The sequence below is a fragment of the Ovis aries genome, chromosome 4, assembly GCF_016772045.2.
Source record: "Ovis aries strain OAR_USU_Benz2616 breed Rambouillet chromosome 4, ARS-UI_Ramb_v3.0, whole genome shotgun sequence".
Lineage (NCBI taxonomy): Eukaryota > Metazoa > Chordata > Mammalia > Artiodactyla > Bovidae > Ovis > Ovis aries.
Genome location: NC_056057.1, coordinates 120,839,908 through 120,856,085, shown reverse-complemented (window position 1 = coordinate 120,856,085; position 16,178 = coordinate 120,839,908). Strand labels below are relative to the sequence as shown.

Below are 16,178 nucleotides of genomic sequence, written 5' to 3'. Positions count from 1 at the left end.
CGCATCAGGTGGCCAGAGAATTGGAGTTTCAGCCTCAACATCAGTCCTTCCAATGAATATCCAGGACTGATTTCCTTTAGGATGGACTGGTTGGATCTCCTTGCAGTCCAAGGGACTATCAAGAGTCTTCTTCAGCATCAACAGTTCAAAAGCATCAGTTCTTCAGCGCTCAGTCTTCTTAATGTCCAGCTCTCACATTCATACATGACTACTGGAAAAACAATAGCTTTGACTCTATGGACCTTTGTTGGCAAAATAATGCCTCTGCTTTTTAATATGCTCTCTAGGTTGGTCATAGCCTTCCTTCCAAGGAGCAAGCATCTTTTAATTTCATGGCTGCAGTCACCATCCACCATGATTTTGGAGCCGAAGGGAAAAAAAAATCCGTCACTGTTTTGACTCCCCCCCCCCCCGCCATCTATTTACCATGAAATGATGGGACTGGATGCCATGATCTTAGTTTTTTGAATGTTGAGTTCTAAGTTTTCACACTCTTCAGGGGCTCTTCAGTTCCTCTCCACTTTCTGCCTTTAGTGAGGTGTCATCTGCATATCTGAGATTGTTGGTATTTCTCCCGGCAGTCTTGATTCCAGCTTGTGCTCCATCCAGCCCAGCGCTTTGCCTGATGTTCTCTGCATAGAAGTTGAATAAAGCAGGGTGACAGTATACAGCCTTGTCTTGCTGTGCTGAGTCACTTCAGTCCCACTCTTTGCAACCCTTTGAGTGTAGCCCACCAGGCTCCTCTGTCCATGGGATTCTCTAGGCAAGAATACTGGAGTGTGTTGCTGTGCCCTCCTCCAGAGGATCTTCCTGACCCACTGATCAAACCCATGTCTTCTGTGGCTTCCACACTGTACTCAGATTCTTTACTGCTGAGCCACCGGAGAAGCCCACAGCCTCATCATATTCCTTTGCCAGTTATGAACCAGTCTGTTGTTCCATGTCTGGTTCTAGCTGTTGCTTCTTGACCTGTATACAGGTTTCTCAGGAGGCAGGTGAGGTGGTCTGGTATTCCCATCTCTAAAAATTTTCCACTGTTTGTGGTGATCCACACAGTCAAAGGATTTAGCATATCAGTGAAGCAGAAGTAGATGTTTTGTTGGAATTCCCTTGCTTTTTATATGATCCGGCGGATGTTGGCAATTTGGTTGCAGGTTCCTCTGCCTTTTCTAAATCCAGCTTGAACATCTGGAAGTTCTTGGTTCACGTACTGTTGAAGCTGTACTTGGAGCATTTTCAGCGTTAACTATGCTAGCGTGTGAGATGAATGCAATTGTGCAGCAGTTTGAACGTTCTTTGGCATTGCCTTTCTTTGGGATTGAAATGAAAACTAACCTTTTCCAGTCCTGTAGCCACTGCCGAGTTTTTCAAATTTGTTGGCATATTGAGTGCAGCCCTTTCACAGCACCATCTTTTAGGATTTGAAATAGCTCAGCTGGAATTCCATCACCTCCACTAGCTTTGTTTGTAGTGATGCTTCCTAAGGCCCACTTGACTTCACACTCCATGATGTCTGGCTCTAGGTGCGTGATCACAGAATCATGATTATCTCAGTCATTGGGACCTTTCTTATATCATTCTCCTGTGTATTTTTGCCACATCTTCTTAATAACTTCTACTTCTGTTAATTCCTTGCCATTTCTGTCCTTTATTGAGCCCATCTTTGCATGAAATATTCCCTTTGTATCTCTAGTTTTCTTGAAAAGATCTCTAATCTTTCCCAGTCTGTTATTTTGTATTTCTTTTCATTGTTCATTTAAGAAGACTTTCTTACCTCTCGATATTCTCTGGAACTCTGCATTCAGTTGAGTGTATCTTTCCTTTTCTCCTTTGCCTTTTGCTTCTCTTCTTTTCTCAGCTATTTGTAAGCCCTCCTCAGACAACTGCTTTGCCTTCTTGCATCTTTTTTTCCTTTGTAATGGTTTTGATCACTGCTTCGTGCTTTATGAACCTCGGCCCATACTTCTTTAGGCACCTTGTCTACCAGATCTAATCCCTTAAGTCTATTTGTCACCTCCACTGTATAATCATAGGGGATTTGATTTACGTCATGCCAGAATGGCCTAGTGCTCTTCCCTACTTTATTCAACTTGAGTCTGAATTTTGCACTAAGGAGCTGATTATCTGAATCACAGTCAGTTCCCAGTCTTGTTTTTACTGACCGGATAGAGCTTCTCCATCTTTGGCTGAAAAGAATATGATCAATCTGATTTCAGTATTGACCATCTGGTGATGTCCATGTGTAGAGTCATCTCTTGTGTTGTTGGAAGAGGGTGTTTGCTATGACCAGTGCATTCTCTTGGCAAAGCCTTTGCCCCACTTCATTTTGTATTCCAAGGCCGAACTTGTCTGTTGTTCCAGGTATCTCTTGACTTCCTACTTTTGCCTTCCAGTCCCGTATGATGAAAAGGACATCTTTTTTGTTAGTTTTAAAAAGTGTTGTAGGTCTTCATGAAACCAGTCCACTTCAGCTTCTTTGACATCAGTGATTGCGGCTAGACGTGGATCACCATGATGCTGAATGCTTTGCCTTGGAAACAAACAGAGATCATGCTGCTGTTTTGGAGATTGCACCCAAATACTGCATTTTGGACTCTTCTGTTGACTATGAGGACTACTCCATTTCTTCTGAGGGATTCCTGCCCACAGTAGTAGATGTAACGGTCAGCTGAGTTAAAATTGCCCATTCCCATTGATTCTAGTTCACTGACTCCCGAGACATCAGTGTTCACTCTTGTCTTCTCCTGCTGGACTGTGTCCAATTTAAATGATTCATGAACCTAACATTCCAGGTTTCTGTACAATATTGTTCTTTATAGCATTGGATTTTACTTTAACCACCAGCCAACTGAGCATCGTTTCTGCTTTGGGCCAGCCTCTTCATTCTTTCTAGAGCTATTTCTCTGCTCTCCCCACCAGCAGTTTGCACACCTACTGACCTGAGGGGCTCACTTCTGGTGTCCTATCTTTTTGCCTTTTCATACTGTTCATGGGGTTCTTGAGGCAAGAATACTGGAGTGGTTTGCCATCCCCTCCTCCAGAGGACCAGGCTTTATCAGAAACTCTCCACCATGACCCATGCTTCTTGGGTGTCCTTGCGCAGCGTGGCTCACAACTTCCTTGAGTTGTACAAGGCTGTGATCCATGTGATCATTTTGGTTAGCTTTCTGATTGTGGTTTTCATTCTGGAGCCTGTGGGACTGTAGTTCTTGCTTCTTCTGTCTGCCCTCTGACGGATGAGGATTAATAGCTTATGCACGTTTCCCGATGGGATGGACTGGCTGTGGGGAAAACTCGATCTTGCTCTGGTTGGCAGGGCCGTGCTCAGTAAATCTTTACGCCACGTGTCTGCTGAGTGGTGGGGCTATCCCTGTTAGTTGTTTGGTTCAAGGCAACCCAGTCCTGGAGTCCACAGCTCTGTGGTAGGGCTCAGGGCGACCTCCTAAAGGACTTATGTCAACATGCACCTCCCAGGACTGATGCCGCCAGTGCCCCTGACCTGTGGCAGGCCACCGTCGACCCGTGCCTGTGCAGGGACCCGCACACTCAGAGGCAGGCCTGGCTCAGTCCCCGGTGGGGTCAGTGCTCCTCTACCCTGGGCCCTGGTGTGCATTTGGTTTGTACCCTCCAAGAGTCTCTGTTTCCCCCAGTCCTGTGGAAGTTCTGTAGTCAAATGCCAGTATTCCTCCCAGTCAGATTCCCTGGGGATTCCCAGTCCCTTGGCTGGATCCCCACTTGAGAGGTCTGCTGTGGGGTGTAGAACCTTCGCAACAGTGTGAGAACTTCTTTGATATTACTGTTCTTCAGTTTGTGGGTCACCCACACGGCGGGTATGGGATTTGGCTTTTAACATGATTGTGCCCCTCCTACTGTCTCTTTGGGGCTCCTCCGGTGTCCTTGGACATAGGGTGGAGGTCAGCTACCCTGGCCTGATTTCAAAGCTCACGGTGCCAAGACCAGAGGAGCTGGGGGACCTCCTCAAGGTCACTACTTTGGGGGAAAGCAAAGCAGAGTCAGTCTCCCTAGGCTTCCCCATGCCTGGCTGTCTCTGGGCGAGTGGGGGCGTTCGCTGGCTTCCCCCCAGGGTGTTACCCTCTCCTCCGCTTGGCCAGGCTCTGCAGGGAGAATGGAGCGAGCAGCGAGCGGAGCTCTGAGAAGCGGGGCGGGGCACGGGGGTCTGTGCACGGATGAGGGAGGCAGTGATGGCGTGCGCCGAGACCGGACTGAGGAGGAATGCTTTCTCACAAGGCTTGTTATTTCAGGAGGACGGAGCTCTGCTTGGACCTGGGGCCGCGGGCAGCGTCCGGGTCACGGCGCATCTGTGCCCGGGGCCTCCCTCTGAGGGCTTCTCCTCTGGGGCAAAGGGGCGTAAGAGCGGGTGTGTAAAGCTGTCACAGGGTGGGTGAGACTCCTTTATTCTTGCGAGTGTGGGCGGTTTCACCCTCTGTGAGACCCGCACCCTTGGTCCTGGCACCGTGCTCCGCCTCCTCTGCAGAGCTGGGCCTTCCTCAGTCCACATCTGCCTGGGGGATGAGTTCTCCAGCTGTGGGATTTCAGAGCGATTCCCTGTGAGGAAGCTGATGATCGCAGACTCTGCAGGGCCCCAGGGTGGATCTCCCTGTAGCTAGTGGCGTCCTGCTGCTCGTCCTCCTCTGCCGCTCTGCCGTTGACTCTCAAGCATCTGCCGTTGGCCAGACACAGGCAGCCATTCGGGCAACAGTGGAGGGGAAGAAGCTACATTTCTGTGGTTCCTCACCTCGAGAGTCTCCTGTTCGGAGAAGTTTGCCCTCGGGTTGACGTCACAACACAATGTGGAGAGTCCTGGGGTGGACGCCTGGACTGAAGCAGCTGACTGGCCGAGTCAAGGGCATTTCCCTGGGCGATTGTGGACTTGGGTCTCAGTGGCCGAATAGGAGTGTCAGCTGGAGACACAGGAGTACAGGCTTTATGCTTCTAAGCGAACGTGTGTATTCAGGAACCATCTGGCTTTAGTTGGGTCCTGCTGGAGCAGGCATGGCTATACCTGGGGCACCCCAAGGATCACTCTGAGAGCTGCTCCCATGCTCACACCCTCCTGGCTGGCCACAGCAGGCCCTGAGGGTGCATTTCAGATGACCCTGGATGCAAGGCAGCGCGGCCCCCTCCATGCGCTTCCCCTGCCCCGCTTGCGGGTGAGCGCTTTCCTCACCTCCCGTCTGGTTTCCTTACGGAGCACACGGGCCTCCGTTTGTCCGCCTCTGCTGTCCGTGTGCCGTGGTGACGCCTCAGTGTGCGCCGTGGGCGTGAGGCACAGGGGATTTGACAGAGGGCCCCGAGGTGCTACCCGAGTGGTGGTGTGCACAGAGCACGGGGGGCCTGGCCCCAGGCGAGCTTGCTATGGAGGTGCCCCTGACAGGCTCATCGCCACCTCCCAGCAGGAGGGGTTGGCCCTCCTGATGACGAAGCGACAGGATGGCTGGTCGTCCTCCCGGGGGGAGCCAGCCCCGCTTCATGCCCTCCCCCGACCCGAGCCAGGGGCGTGTGGCCTGGCTTCCAATGCCCAGCATCCTCTCACTGAAGCAGGCCCCCAGCTCCGTGCGGCCCCCTGGACTCCGGGGCCAGCAGGGCCGTGGCCCTCAGCGCACTGAGGCTCTGACTGTCTCTCCTCTGTTCTCCCTCCCAGGCTGCCTGTTTGAGGATGGCCTCTGCAGACCCGCTGAGACCTGTGTGAACGGTAAGTGCCAGCCACGGTGACCCCAAGGCTGGCTTCACTACGTGCAGTGGGGTCCTGGGTGGGCTCATGTTTGATTCTTCCGAGTGTGTGCAGACGTTGGCCTCAGCACCCCAGGCACTGACGGGGGTTAGGCCAGAGCGCCCACCATGCCCTCTGCACGCAGGGCCCCAAGTGTGCTGTGAGGCCCCATGTGAGGCAGGGTCCCCTCTCCCCCACGGTGAGTGTTTGCAGGGTAGGCTCTGTCCCTGCCTGCGTCCAGCCGCGTTCTCCCCGCCTGGCGTGGGTGCTCCAGCTGCACCCAGCTCTCTGTGCCAACCAGAGGACTGCAGGTGGAGCCCACAAGTGGAACGTGCCCCCGGGACCCTTTGGTCCAGTGCAGCCTCTGCCCCGCCGCCTCTGAGCTGGCTTGCCTCTGCCAGGTCCCCAGGCGCGCTGTCGAGGGCCTGAAGGCCAAGACCAGGGGCAGCTAGGCCAGCATCCTGGCGAGAAAGTCCTGCTCGGAGCCCGTGGAGGGGGACTGGGACAGCTGTGTGTGTCCCCGTGGCACACGTGCCCTGGGGACCATGCCAATGGGCTGGACGGCTCTGTTTTGTGTTCACTCTTTTGGGGGAGAACTCTGCAGGTTGTGGCGAGCACTGACCTGGGCTGGGGGCTGCAGCAGCTGTGTGATGGGAGCCCACCCGGGTCGGGCCATCGTGCGCCAGCCGGCCTGAGAGCCTCCTCGCCACGGCCGCACGGGTGGGCCTCTCGCTGGGCCCCAGCACGGTTCCTTGTGCTTACACCTCATGAAGCTTTTATCTGGAGACAGCTTTTGAGAAAATAATTTACTAAAAAAAACGTGTCATCTGCCCTGACTTGGTGAAGTTGGATTCTAAAAGAAACAGGTGTATGTTTAATGTGAGCGCAGGCTCGGGCGGACCGGCAGCGTGAATGCTGCAGCTCAGAGCCTCCCCCGCCCCTGACAGGGAGCAGGCCTGTAGCTGTCACGGCTCCGCAGGCTCTGCTTCCCCCGAACCTTCGCTTGCCTCCCTGGCGTGGAGGGTACTGATGTTACGTAACAGAGTAGCTCTGAGTTGTGTGGAAACTGAAGGCAATTTAAGTGTAAACAGAAACACGTGGGCCTTGACTTATGGAGACAGCCGGTGTTTGATATTCCTCCAGTCCAGCTGAGGGCCCGCTGTGGCCTGACCAAGCGAGGGGACAGCAGCGAGCAGGGATGGAAGGTGCTGGCCCGGCTCGTGACCCCGGGCGAGGCTGTGGGGCTCAGCCTGGCCGGAGGTGTGGGGGGCATCAATGGACACCGAAGTCCCTTTGATGCCGCCGTTTATTAAAGCGGTCCTGTGTTACTTTTACAATAAGACTCTTCTAATAAAGACACTGCAGCATCTGCTGAGCTGATTCTGAGAGGCAGGTCTGGCTTGGGCCCGCCGCCGTGGGCGCTGACTGAGTGGGCCCAGCCCCCAGCTCCCGCTCAGGGCAGCCCTGGGGAGTCACGGACCCTGTTCTGGCCGCAGTGGGGAGCTTCTCGGCAGAAACGTGCTGGGTGTCTGAGGTGGGTGGGCAGAAGGACAGACTGTCTGGAGTTCGGGCTGGCACTGAGGGTGGTAATGGGGCAAGAATCTGGGCAGGGAACAGCTCCCCAAGTCTGGTGTTGAGCTGCAGGGGCCCCAGAGAGGAGGAGCAGAGGCCAGGGCTGGGAGGGGGCTCTAGGACAGCGCCCAGCTCATGCAGCAGTGTCTGTCCCATGGCAGCCACTCACAGGGCCGGCGGGCAGGGCCTCCGAGCTAGGAGGAGCCTAGGTCAGCTCTCAGGGCACCCCACCTTCTTCTCGAGTTGGCCCTCTGGGGTCTCGGATACGCGGCCCCCAGTCCTCAGGGCACAGACCCCCAGGCTTGTGAACGACCGTTCCCCCTCCCTCCCTCCCCCGTTCTTCGTTTCCTTCTGAAGCTTTCTCGAGAGAAGCAGACCAAATCAGTAACTTTGTTGGAAGCTCTCAGAACACTTTTTCCCATGTAAATGTTCGGCGACCACAGGTGGAGTTTGCCAGTTGTGCACCTGGCGTGTCTCAGCTAGTTTGACAAACAGGGCTGTTCCGTTCTATTGCACTGGAAAAATGGAATAGTAAGGAGCCTTAATTTGACAACTTGGAGACCATGAAGAAGTACAGCCGGTCTGGAAACAGATTGGGTCGGAGCAACAGAATGGATGTGGTCTGAATCATGGGCCACCCGAGAGCCTGGCGAGGCCGTGTGGTCTGGACACCCCAGGCCGCGGGTGGAGGCTCTGGGACTCAGCGCTGGCGGCTGCCAGCTCTGGGCGGAGCAGCGTGCGGAGGGGCTGCTCGGTGTTCCCCACCACCAGCTCTGAAGGCTGACTTTGAAGCTTGATGGGGTTCCCATGGAATGGCTTCACAAAGTCCGCATTATGAGAACCGTTCCCACCTTGTTTCAGGAAGGTCATGCTCCTGTTTTGGTTTCTGCTGTTGGGGTAATAAAAGCAGCCCTGAGAAACGGTTGGCTTACTGGCTCTTCACTGGATGATACCATCCTGACTGGGCTTCTAGAGGCCAAGGAGGCAGGGTTTGGTGATAAGTTGTCCAAATGCATCTCGAGTTCACAGCGCTTGGTTAGGGATGTGGGGACGTGGCCTTTCCAGCACGGTTTTGCCAGCAGGATGCAGGGGCCAGCCGGTGGGCCTGGCCCTCACCAGTGGGCCCTCCTCATGCTCCGCTCCGGCGAGTCCAGCTCCTGCAGCAGCTCTTCAGGGTTAGGCTGCAGCCTTTGCAAGACACTGGGGCATATCTGAGGAGACCCCTGTGCTGGGAGACGATGGCTTGGGGCCAGCCCCCTCCTCCACCACCTCCCCGCGAAGCACTTGCTGACCTTACTGTGGTGGAGATGGCAGATGATACCAGTCATGTGCCCCCAAGGACCAGGAGGAGGTGCAGGGTTTGAATATTCTGAAGTCTATCAGTTTGGGGCAGCCCGGCTGCTGTCTCTGAGCCATGCTGCTCTCATTCTCTGAGAGGGGTTTTCCTTGAAAAGTTCCTGAATCATGGGAGAGAAGTTGTGTCCACCTGTCTGCAGTTTGCCCAGATGGAGGGGTGGCATTTGTAACCTGGGGAGTTTTCAACTGTCCCGTGAGTCCACTTGTCTGCATCAGAGAAGCGATTCCTCTAAGGAAGCACATTCTCGAGCCGTGTCCTTGGCCTTTCAGTCTCATCTCCTCCCTTCCCTGTGTCCTGGGTCCTTGATGGTGTCCTGCTCTTTCTGCAGAGGAGAAGCTCAGAGAGGAGGCTGTGTCCTGGCCAAGGAGAGCATCAGGTGGACAAGCGTCCCTCTTTGGCGGCCTGGGGACATGAGCCCTGAGTGGTGATGTGACTGCTTTTGCCTCAGCCGCCCGGGCCCAGAGGGAGGGCCTGATCCCCGCCGCTGGTCTGCAGACAGCCTGAGCTGGCCTGGGGCAGTGAGCTGTGGGAGTGTTGTCACTGCAGCCAGGCATTTCCTCACGAGAGAGATCTAGCAGGTGTTGGGACCTGACCTCAGCCATGACAGGCTTGACAGGCCACACTGGGGCTAAGCCTCAGGTTCTTGTGAGCATGAGTCACAATTCTGGGAAGCCCCACCAAGGTCCCCGATGACACCAAGGTCCCCGATGACACCAAGGTCCCCCCCAATGACACCAAGGTCCCTGATGACATCAAGGTCCCCCCCGATGATGCCAAGGTCCCCAATGACACCAAGGTCCCCCCCGATAACACCAAGGTCCCCGATGACACCAAGGTCCCCCCCGATGACACCAAGGTCCCCGATGACACCAAGGTCCCTGATGACACCAAGGTCCCCCCCGATGACGCCAAGGTTAAATCAATCACCACGATGACCCAAGGTTGAGTCAATCACCACACGCCAACTACACTATTGCTGAGACAAAAGACAGCCTGTGTATAAGCAGCTGTGATTCAGAGCTCGGGGCCCTCGTCAAGATTCCACTGTGCTGGATGAGACTTGGGCCCTAACTCGAGCTAGCAATAAACCCCTTTATGCTTTTGCATTGCTGTGGACATCTTATTCTCTCAGTTTTGGGAACTCGGACACTGGGCATAACTGCAGGGAGCACACGGAACGGCCTCACCTGTCTCATACCGGGAGGGCGTGGGTCCATGGCTCTGCGGGCAGGACCTGTCTCCAGCCCAGAGGTGTGTGGCTGGGAGACTCATTCCCTTCCCAGATCCCAGTTAACCACAACTCAGGGGGAATGAATGGGGATTAATTACTGAGTTAAACGGTGCGAAGCAGAGTTTAATTTGGCATGTTAACAGGAAAAAAAATGCCATTTCGAGCCTCACATGAATGACTGGAGATGAATTGCAATTGATTCGGCTCCATTTGAGCGGCTGCCACGCACAGGAACGCACGCGCAGCTGGTGTGCCCGCAGGCTCCCTAGGCTCTGAGGGCCCCTTTGCTGCCATCCCTCAGGCTCGGCTCCTGCAGGATCGGTCTTCTCACTCCTCCTTGCCTGGCCACGCTTGCATCGCAGCTCAGGGGCCAGGAAGCTGCCCCGGGAGCGCCCTGCGTCTCCGCCTCTGGGGTGGCTGTCGGGTCACCTTGCAGGAGGCAGGCTGGCGTTCCCCTCCCCGCAGCGGCCCCGGGCCTGAATTCCCAGGGAGCCCCTGGGCCACCTCTTCCTACTCCTGGGCGGGCATTTCTGGGGGACTAGAGATGCCCGTGTCAGAGGCTGAGGACTCGCTTCTTTGCATCTCATGGGGTGGCTCACGGCATAGCCGGTGTGGTCCTCATGTTTGGATCTGGTGTGCTTTTGTCACCAGAGTGACCAGTCCTGGAGGGGACGGGGGTGTTTTACTGTTCTGAGTAAACAACGAGAGGACACACCCCGTGCATAAGAGTGTAGCTCCAGATCTTGCTGTCTGCGGCCTTCCTGGGGGGCCGGGGGCTAAGGAGGCAAGCTCCTGAGGGTCCACCCTGCATAGGGTGGGCGTGAGTTCCCTGATCCCAGACTCTACAGCACACTGCCGACCAGCTTCACCTAGCCTGTCCTGCCGCCGCTGCTGGACTCGGTCGGCCCCGCGGAGTGCATCCGTGTGCTTCGGGTTTTGGGGTGCTGCCCAAGGTCCCTGCTGCGTCTCCCGCTCCCAGGGCTCACAGGCGACTGCAGCAGCCGCTCCCAGCTCTCCGTCAGGGCTTGTCTCAGGGGGCAGTTAGATGGTCCCTCTGGGGCCTTCGCCTCCCCAGGCCTCTCAAGGAATTCCTCCCGTGGGACACGCCCTCTATCAGGACACGCCCCTGATGGGCACGCCCTCTGTCGGGACACGCCCTCCGGCCAAGCAGCCCATTCTTTCCCAGCGCCCACTGCCCGCCTGCCTACCCGTCCTCAGCTGTCGCCTGCCCGGGGTATCTCCCACCTGGGGGTCCCCCTCCCCACGGAGGAATGGGGGGAGATGGGAGGCAGCGTTGCCATCTCCCCGCGGAACGACACCTTTGAGGAGAGCACCCTGCGTGGGGTTCGTGTGGGTCTTAAGACGTCATTTCTTCCTTCTGTAGCAGTTTCTAGATTGACTTTCCAGTTAGCTCAATTAACTCTTCAAAGTTTTTAATTGTAAACACGGAAGAGGATAATGAATTGTCTAGCAGGTCAAACCTTCTTGCATGTTTTCCATTGTATCCCAACCAGGGCTGTTTGGAGGGTTCTGCGGGGAAAGTTACCTTGACGTGCCAGTTATGGACAGTGTCTCCTACGAGGTCCCTGGTCCCTGGGTCTGCCCGTGATCTCAGCGTGTGACGGCTTCTTGGCAGATGAGCAGTCTGCGCAGACTCCTGAGGCTCTGCTGCTCCTTCCCTTGGGTCAGGGTTTGCCGTGGTCATGTCCAGTGGGCCACACTGCCGGGCTCCGTGCAGGCGGGTGCGGGCGTGAGACCCGCCCCCCACCCCGTGCCCACCAGGGCTCCTTTCTGGCCTGAGTCTCTGCTCATCAATGCTCTGGTTTCGGTTTTGGTCTTATAAGTACTAGCTCTTGGTGCCTACTGAGGAATGTCACTGACATAGAGAAGAGAGCCGTTGGGCAGGCGTGTAGGGGCCTGGGTGGAGCAAGTTAAGCCAAGTAGACTTTGTCAGTCAGGGCCAAGACGCTTCCCTGTTTGAGCTGTTTATTGAAGTGGTACCTGCCTTGCAGTTTTTTTCTTTTCCTTTCAAATGCCTAAAAATTTGTTTTTAAAGATAACTTATGGCAACCTGTTTTTTTTCCCGCATTAATGTTTAAAACCGCATTCCTTTCCCCAGTTTGTCATTGGTAACTGTTAGATGGTTGGACGGTCTGAGCTGTCTCTCAGAGCCAAGACTGGAGTTTTAATTAGCTCATTTCAGACGAATCTGGATTTTCTGAGGCTATGGCCATGCCTCTCTTGGGAGCCCCGTGTCTGCATCTCTGTGCTTTAGGAGGCGTCCACTGCTCAGAGTGGGCGCCCTCCCTCTCCCAGCCCCTGCCCATCCAGTTGCACGGTGATTGTAGCACGTCCCGTTGGGCGCAGGGCTGCGGGGTGGCCCCGTCTGCAGGCACACCTTCTCCCCTGTTGAGCACAGATGATGTGGGCACGCGCCCTCTCTGCCCTGTGCAGCATCAGCCTGCCCTCTTGCAGCTGTCCCAGGCGTGGGCTTCTGCCTACCCCCCTGCCCACACTCACACCCTGAAGCGGCTCCTCATGGAGACAGTTGCTTGCTGCTCTTGAGGAGGGCTGTGGCTTTGCAGCAGGGAGGGTGTTACAGTTCTGACATATTCTCACGGCTGCTCCTTCTCCGCTCATAGGACTTTGAGTCTAGAATTGCCGCAATCTTGAGAGAACTGTGCTAAATCCTCATTCAGCTTTGGTTCGTTTTGCCAGAGGTGTTGGAGGAGACTGGGGTCTGGCACTGGGGGCCCCGAGCTCTTGATGCTTTTAGCCGCGGCCAGAGATGGGGTGAGCAGTACATACGGTGTGACCAGAGCTTGGAGTGTGCCCGTAGTCATGCACTGTGAGAAGCACAAAAGTCTGTATTGTTAAAGCAAAATTTTATACTAAACTTGAGTCCTAGAGATTATATAGTGGTATTTTTTAAAAGCTTTTTTTTTTTTATAGTCTCTGGGTAACCATGTGGGGCCTAGTTTCAGTGGTTCGGCCAGTGCTATGTTGCTCAGTGGCCAGCAGCTAGCTCCGGGCGAGCTGTGTGGATCTGCGGTCAGTTTCTGTGGCCTAAACTTGGCCACTGGGCTGATTTCCAGTCAGCGCAGCTCCACCCTGGGGCAGCTGGGGAGACACCGTCAGGAGCCTTCGCCACTCCTGGGAGCCTCTGCCCGCCTGGGACACTGGATGCACAGGTTTCACAGGGCGGGTCTGCAGAGGGTCAGCTGGCGGCTGGGTAACGGCAGAGGTCTCTGCCTCGCCCGACTCAGGAGAGACCCCGCAGTCGAGCTCGGTGGGGCTGTTTTGGAATGTGCCCTGGCTGGCTCCCTGCCTCAGAGCCTGTGAGGGAGTCTGAGTGGATCCGCACCCCTCACGTCTTTCTGGAACTAAAACAGCATTACCTGGTAATGGTGAGCTTGCAGGAGGCTTTGTGTTTTTCTGGATGTTTTACACAGAAATCTCCTTGGGTTATCGCAACATCCCTGAGAGACTCTTTCCTCCTGAGATAATTTTGTTTAGTGGATGGCAGACCTGATCTCATCGATGTTGAATTTGGGTAAACAGGTCAGAATCAAATCTAGAACCAGGGCTGACCCACCGTCCTCCAGCTGAGCTCAGTGTTTGCTTCTCACGACGGCACAGGGGGTGTTGGGGTCAGTGTTGTGGTTTTGCCATTTATGAATCTGCAGATGCTGCCACAGCGAGGAAATGGCCATCTGTGGTGAGGTGGGTGTTGAGGCGAGAATGACCGCGTTGCAGGCACCTTCACAAGGGCCCAGGGCCTGGATGGAAGCACCAGCTGGGCGAGCTGCCAACTGGTGTCATCTTGTTCCCTGAAGGCAGATTCCGATGATGGAATGAGCTGGGAGCCCCATGCTCACCCAAACCCCGGAGAGATCCTGGGCCGGGGCACACGTCACCCAGGGTCTCAGTTGCTTCTGCTCTCATAAATATTAATCAGAGGAAACCGCCTGTGGAAGGGCCTCCCCTTTATTCATTTGGCTTGAAATCGGTTTTGTTAATGGGTTTTGAACTTGTTCTCAGAATTGGAAGAAATCACAGAGACTGGAAGCCAGGTGATACTGTGGGTGGGAGAGACCCTGTGGACACAGCCTGTGGCCAGCCTGGGGCTTTGTCAGGAGGGCTGGCCCTGTGCAGACCTCCTCCATCCTCAAGGAGGTGGCCCAGCAGCTCCGTCATCTCCCAGGGAGGAGACGCTTCCTCAGCTGCCCGCTGTGAGGTCTGACGGGCCAGTTTACTTTCCTGTTGTTTCCTCTTTTTTGGAAAAAAGTAACAGCTCTGATTTTTGCTTAGAGTAGAACTGATCCCCTGGGAATACTTGGAGAGAAAGAGGGGGAAAGCATGATGGCCTGAAGGCCTCTTGGTGGTGGGGCCAGTCTGCACAGACCCCAGGCTCCCCAGATCCACGTCCCCCACCCTGCTGCTCTGGGTCCGTGGAATTTAGGCCAGCTCAAGGTCACGTGTCCAGGTTTGTAAACATTGTGATGGTGAAGAGATTGGAAGTAGTACAAGATTAATGGAGGCGTTAAAATAGCGATTACCTAGGCTGTGGTCCAGACGTGGACTGGCTTTATCAAGACTGATGACCAGGGTTTTATGTCCTCAAGCAGCCAGTCCACCAGAATGTGGGCAGTCTGGACATCCTGCGGGTCCCAGCCCCTTCCCACCGTGTTGCCCGGTCTTCAGGGAGTCCCTGGCTGCCCGGGTGGGCTCACCCGGGACAGAACAGACTCTTCCCACCCTGGCGCCTTCTCTGCTCACCCAGCAGCAGACACCCCACACCTTCCTACAATTCTGTGTGGTATAAAAATCCATGGAGACTCACGCTCAGGGCTGTGTCTGTGCGTGGCCCTCCCCCAGTGACGGGGGTCCTGAGCTCCCTCCCTCCTGGTCATCGGCACCGGCCGTCAGCTGGCCCTCCCTGGCCCGCGCCTCCTGCTCTGATGCTGAGCCCTGGTCTGTCGGTGCGTGGGCCGTTTCCGGTGGTTTCCAGTGTTTGGCTGTGGTAGGAGGGCCCCTGGGAACACCCTGCATGGGCCTTTGGGGGCTTGCTGACCTCCTTGTGGAGGAGAAGGCGGGGCTTGTCTTGGGGTACCTACCTGGGAAGTTCTCTTGAGTCAGGTTACTGGAGATTCTGGTAAGATGCAGAAATGTAAGAAATAAAAGGCAGATTATCCCACAGGCCACTAGAAAATCATGCAGTTGGGAAAACCCACCACAGGATTGCGTTTTGAACAGTCTTAGTTCTTCAGCAAAACAGAATAAATTGTATGTTCCCAGCTGCTGGAATAGAACACTGTGACCTTATTTGATTATAACCTGTGTCCAGATGGAATTCTTCCAGCTCTACTTTACGTTTTCCAGCGTCAGCCCTTGTTCCGATGGGAGGGAAACCCCCCACGCCTTTGCTTACCACTGGCCAGGGCCTCTCCCTCACTTGCCCAGTGGACTGAACAGACGCTCTGAAGGCAGCTCTGATGGCTCGCAGGACGCACGTGTTCTCATCTGCTTCGGGGAACCGAAACGCACTCCACCGTTACCCAGACCACTGAGGGTCCTGGGGACGGGGGCGGTGCCAGTTCACACGCCCGAGCCCAGGTCGCCAGCCCCCCTCCGGTCTGACTGGCTGGCCTCTGTGGCCATCAGCCTCCACGTCACGTGTCTCCTTCTGCCCAGTGGCTGGGGTCAGGGGCCCGGGCTGCTGACGGCCAGTGTCTGCAGGCTGGCCGCTCTCGCCTGCCACAGACAGAGGTGCGTCAGCAACTTGCACTTGGTTTCTCTACCCTTTAAAAGGAATCACAAGCAAAACAACGAGACCCAAACTTTACAGACTCTTTACTTGTATTGGGTACAGTGACTGAGCACACGCGCAGGCAACACGCACCGGCTGACAGCCCAGCTGACGGGCCGACTGACAGCCCAGCCACAGCCCGACTGACGGCCCAGCCACAGCCCAACTGACAGCCCAGCCACGGCCCGACTGACGGCCTGAAACCTGGCTCACGGCCCAACTGAGGGCCTGAAGCCCGGCTCATGGCCCGGCTCACAGCCCGGATGATAGCCCGACTCACAGGCCGGCTCACGGCCCAGCTGACGGCCTGAAGCCCGGCTCATGGCCCGACTGATAGCCCAGCTCACGGCCCAACTGACAGCCTGAAGCCCGGCTCATGGCCCGACTGATGGCCCAACTGACGGCCTGAAGCCCGGCTCATGGCCCAGCTCACGGCCCGGCTGACAGCGTGGTGGCAGTGTCAGCTGCACAGCGAGGG

General features: G+C 55.7%; 1 protein-coding gene across 3 annotated transcripts in view; it reads left to right on the top strand.

Annotated features, from left to right (window-relative positions):
- Nucleotides 1-16,178, top strand: part of PTPRN2 (protein tyrosine phosphatase receptor type N2) — a 618,076-nt gene that overhangs the window by 60,498 nt on the left and 541,400 nt on the right. For all 3 annotated transcript variants that reach the window (XM_042249105.1, XM_042249106.1, XM_027968410.2), the window contains exon 2: nucleotides 5,663-5,713. In XM_042249105.1, the coding sequence (XP_042105039.1) occupies nucleotides 5,663-5,713 (51 nt within the window). The remainder of the gene's footprint in view (nucleotides 1-5,662; nucleotides 5,714-16,178) is intronic.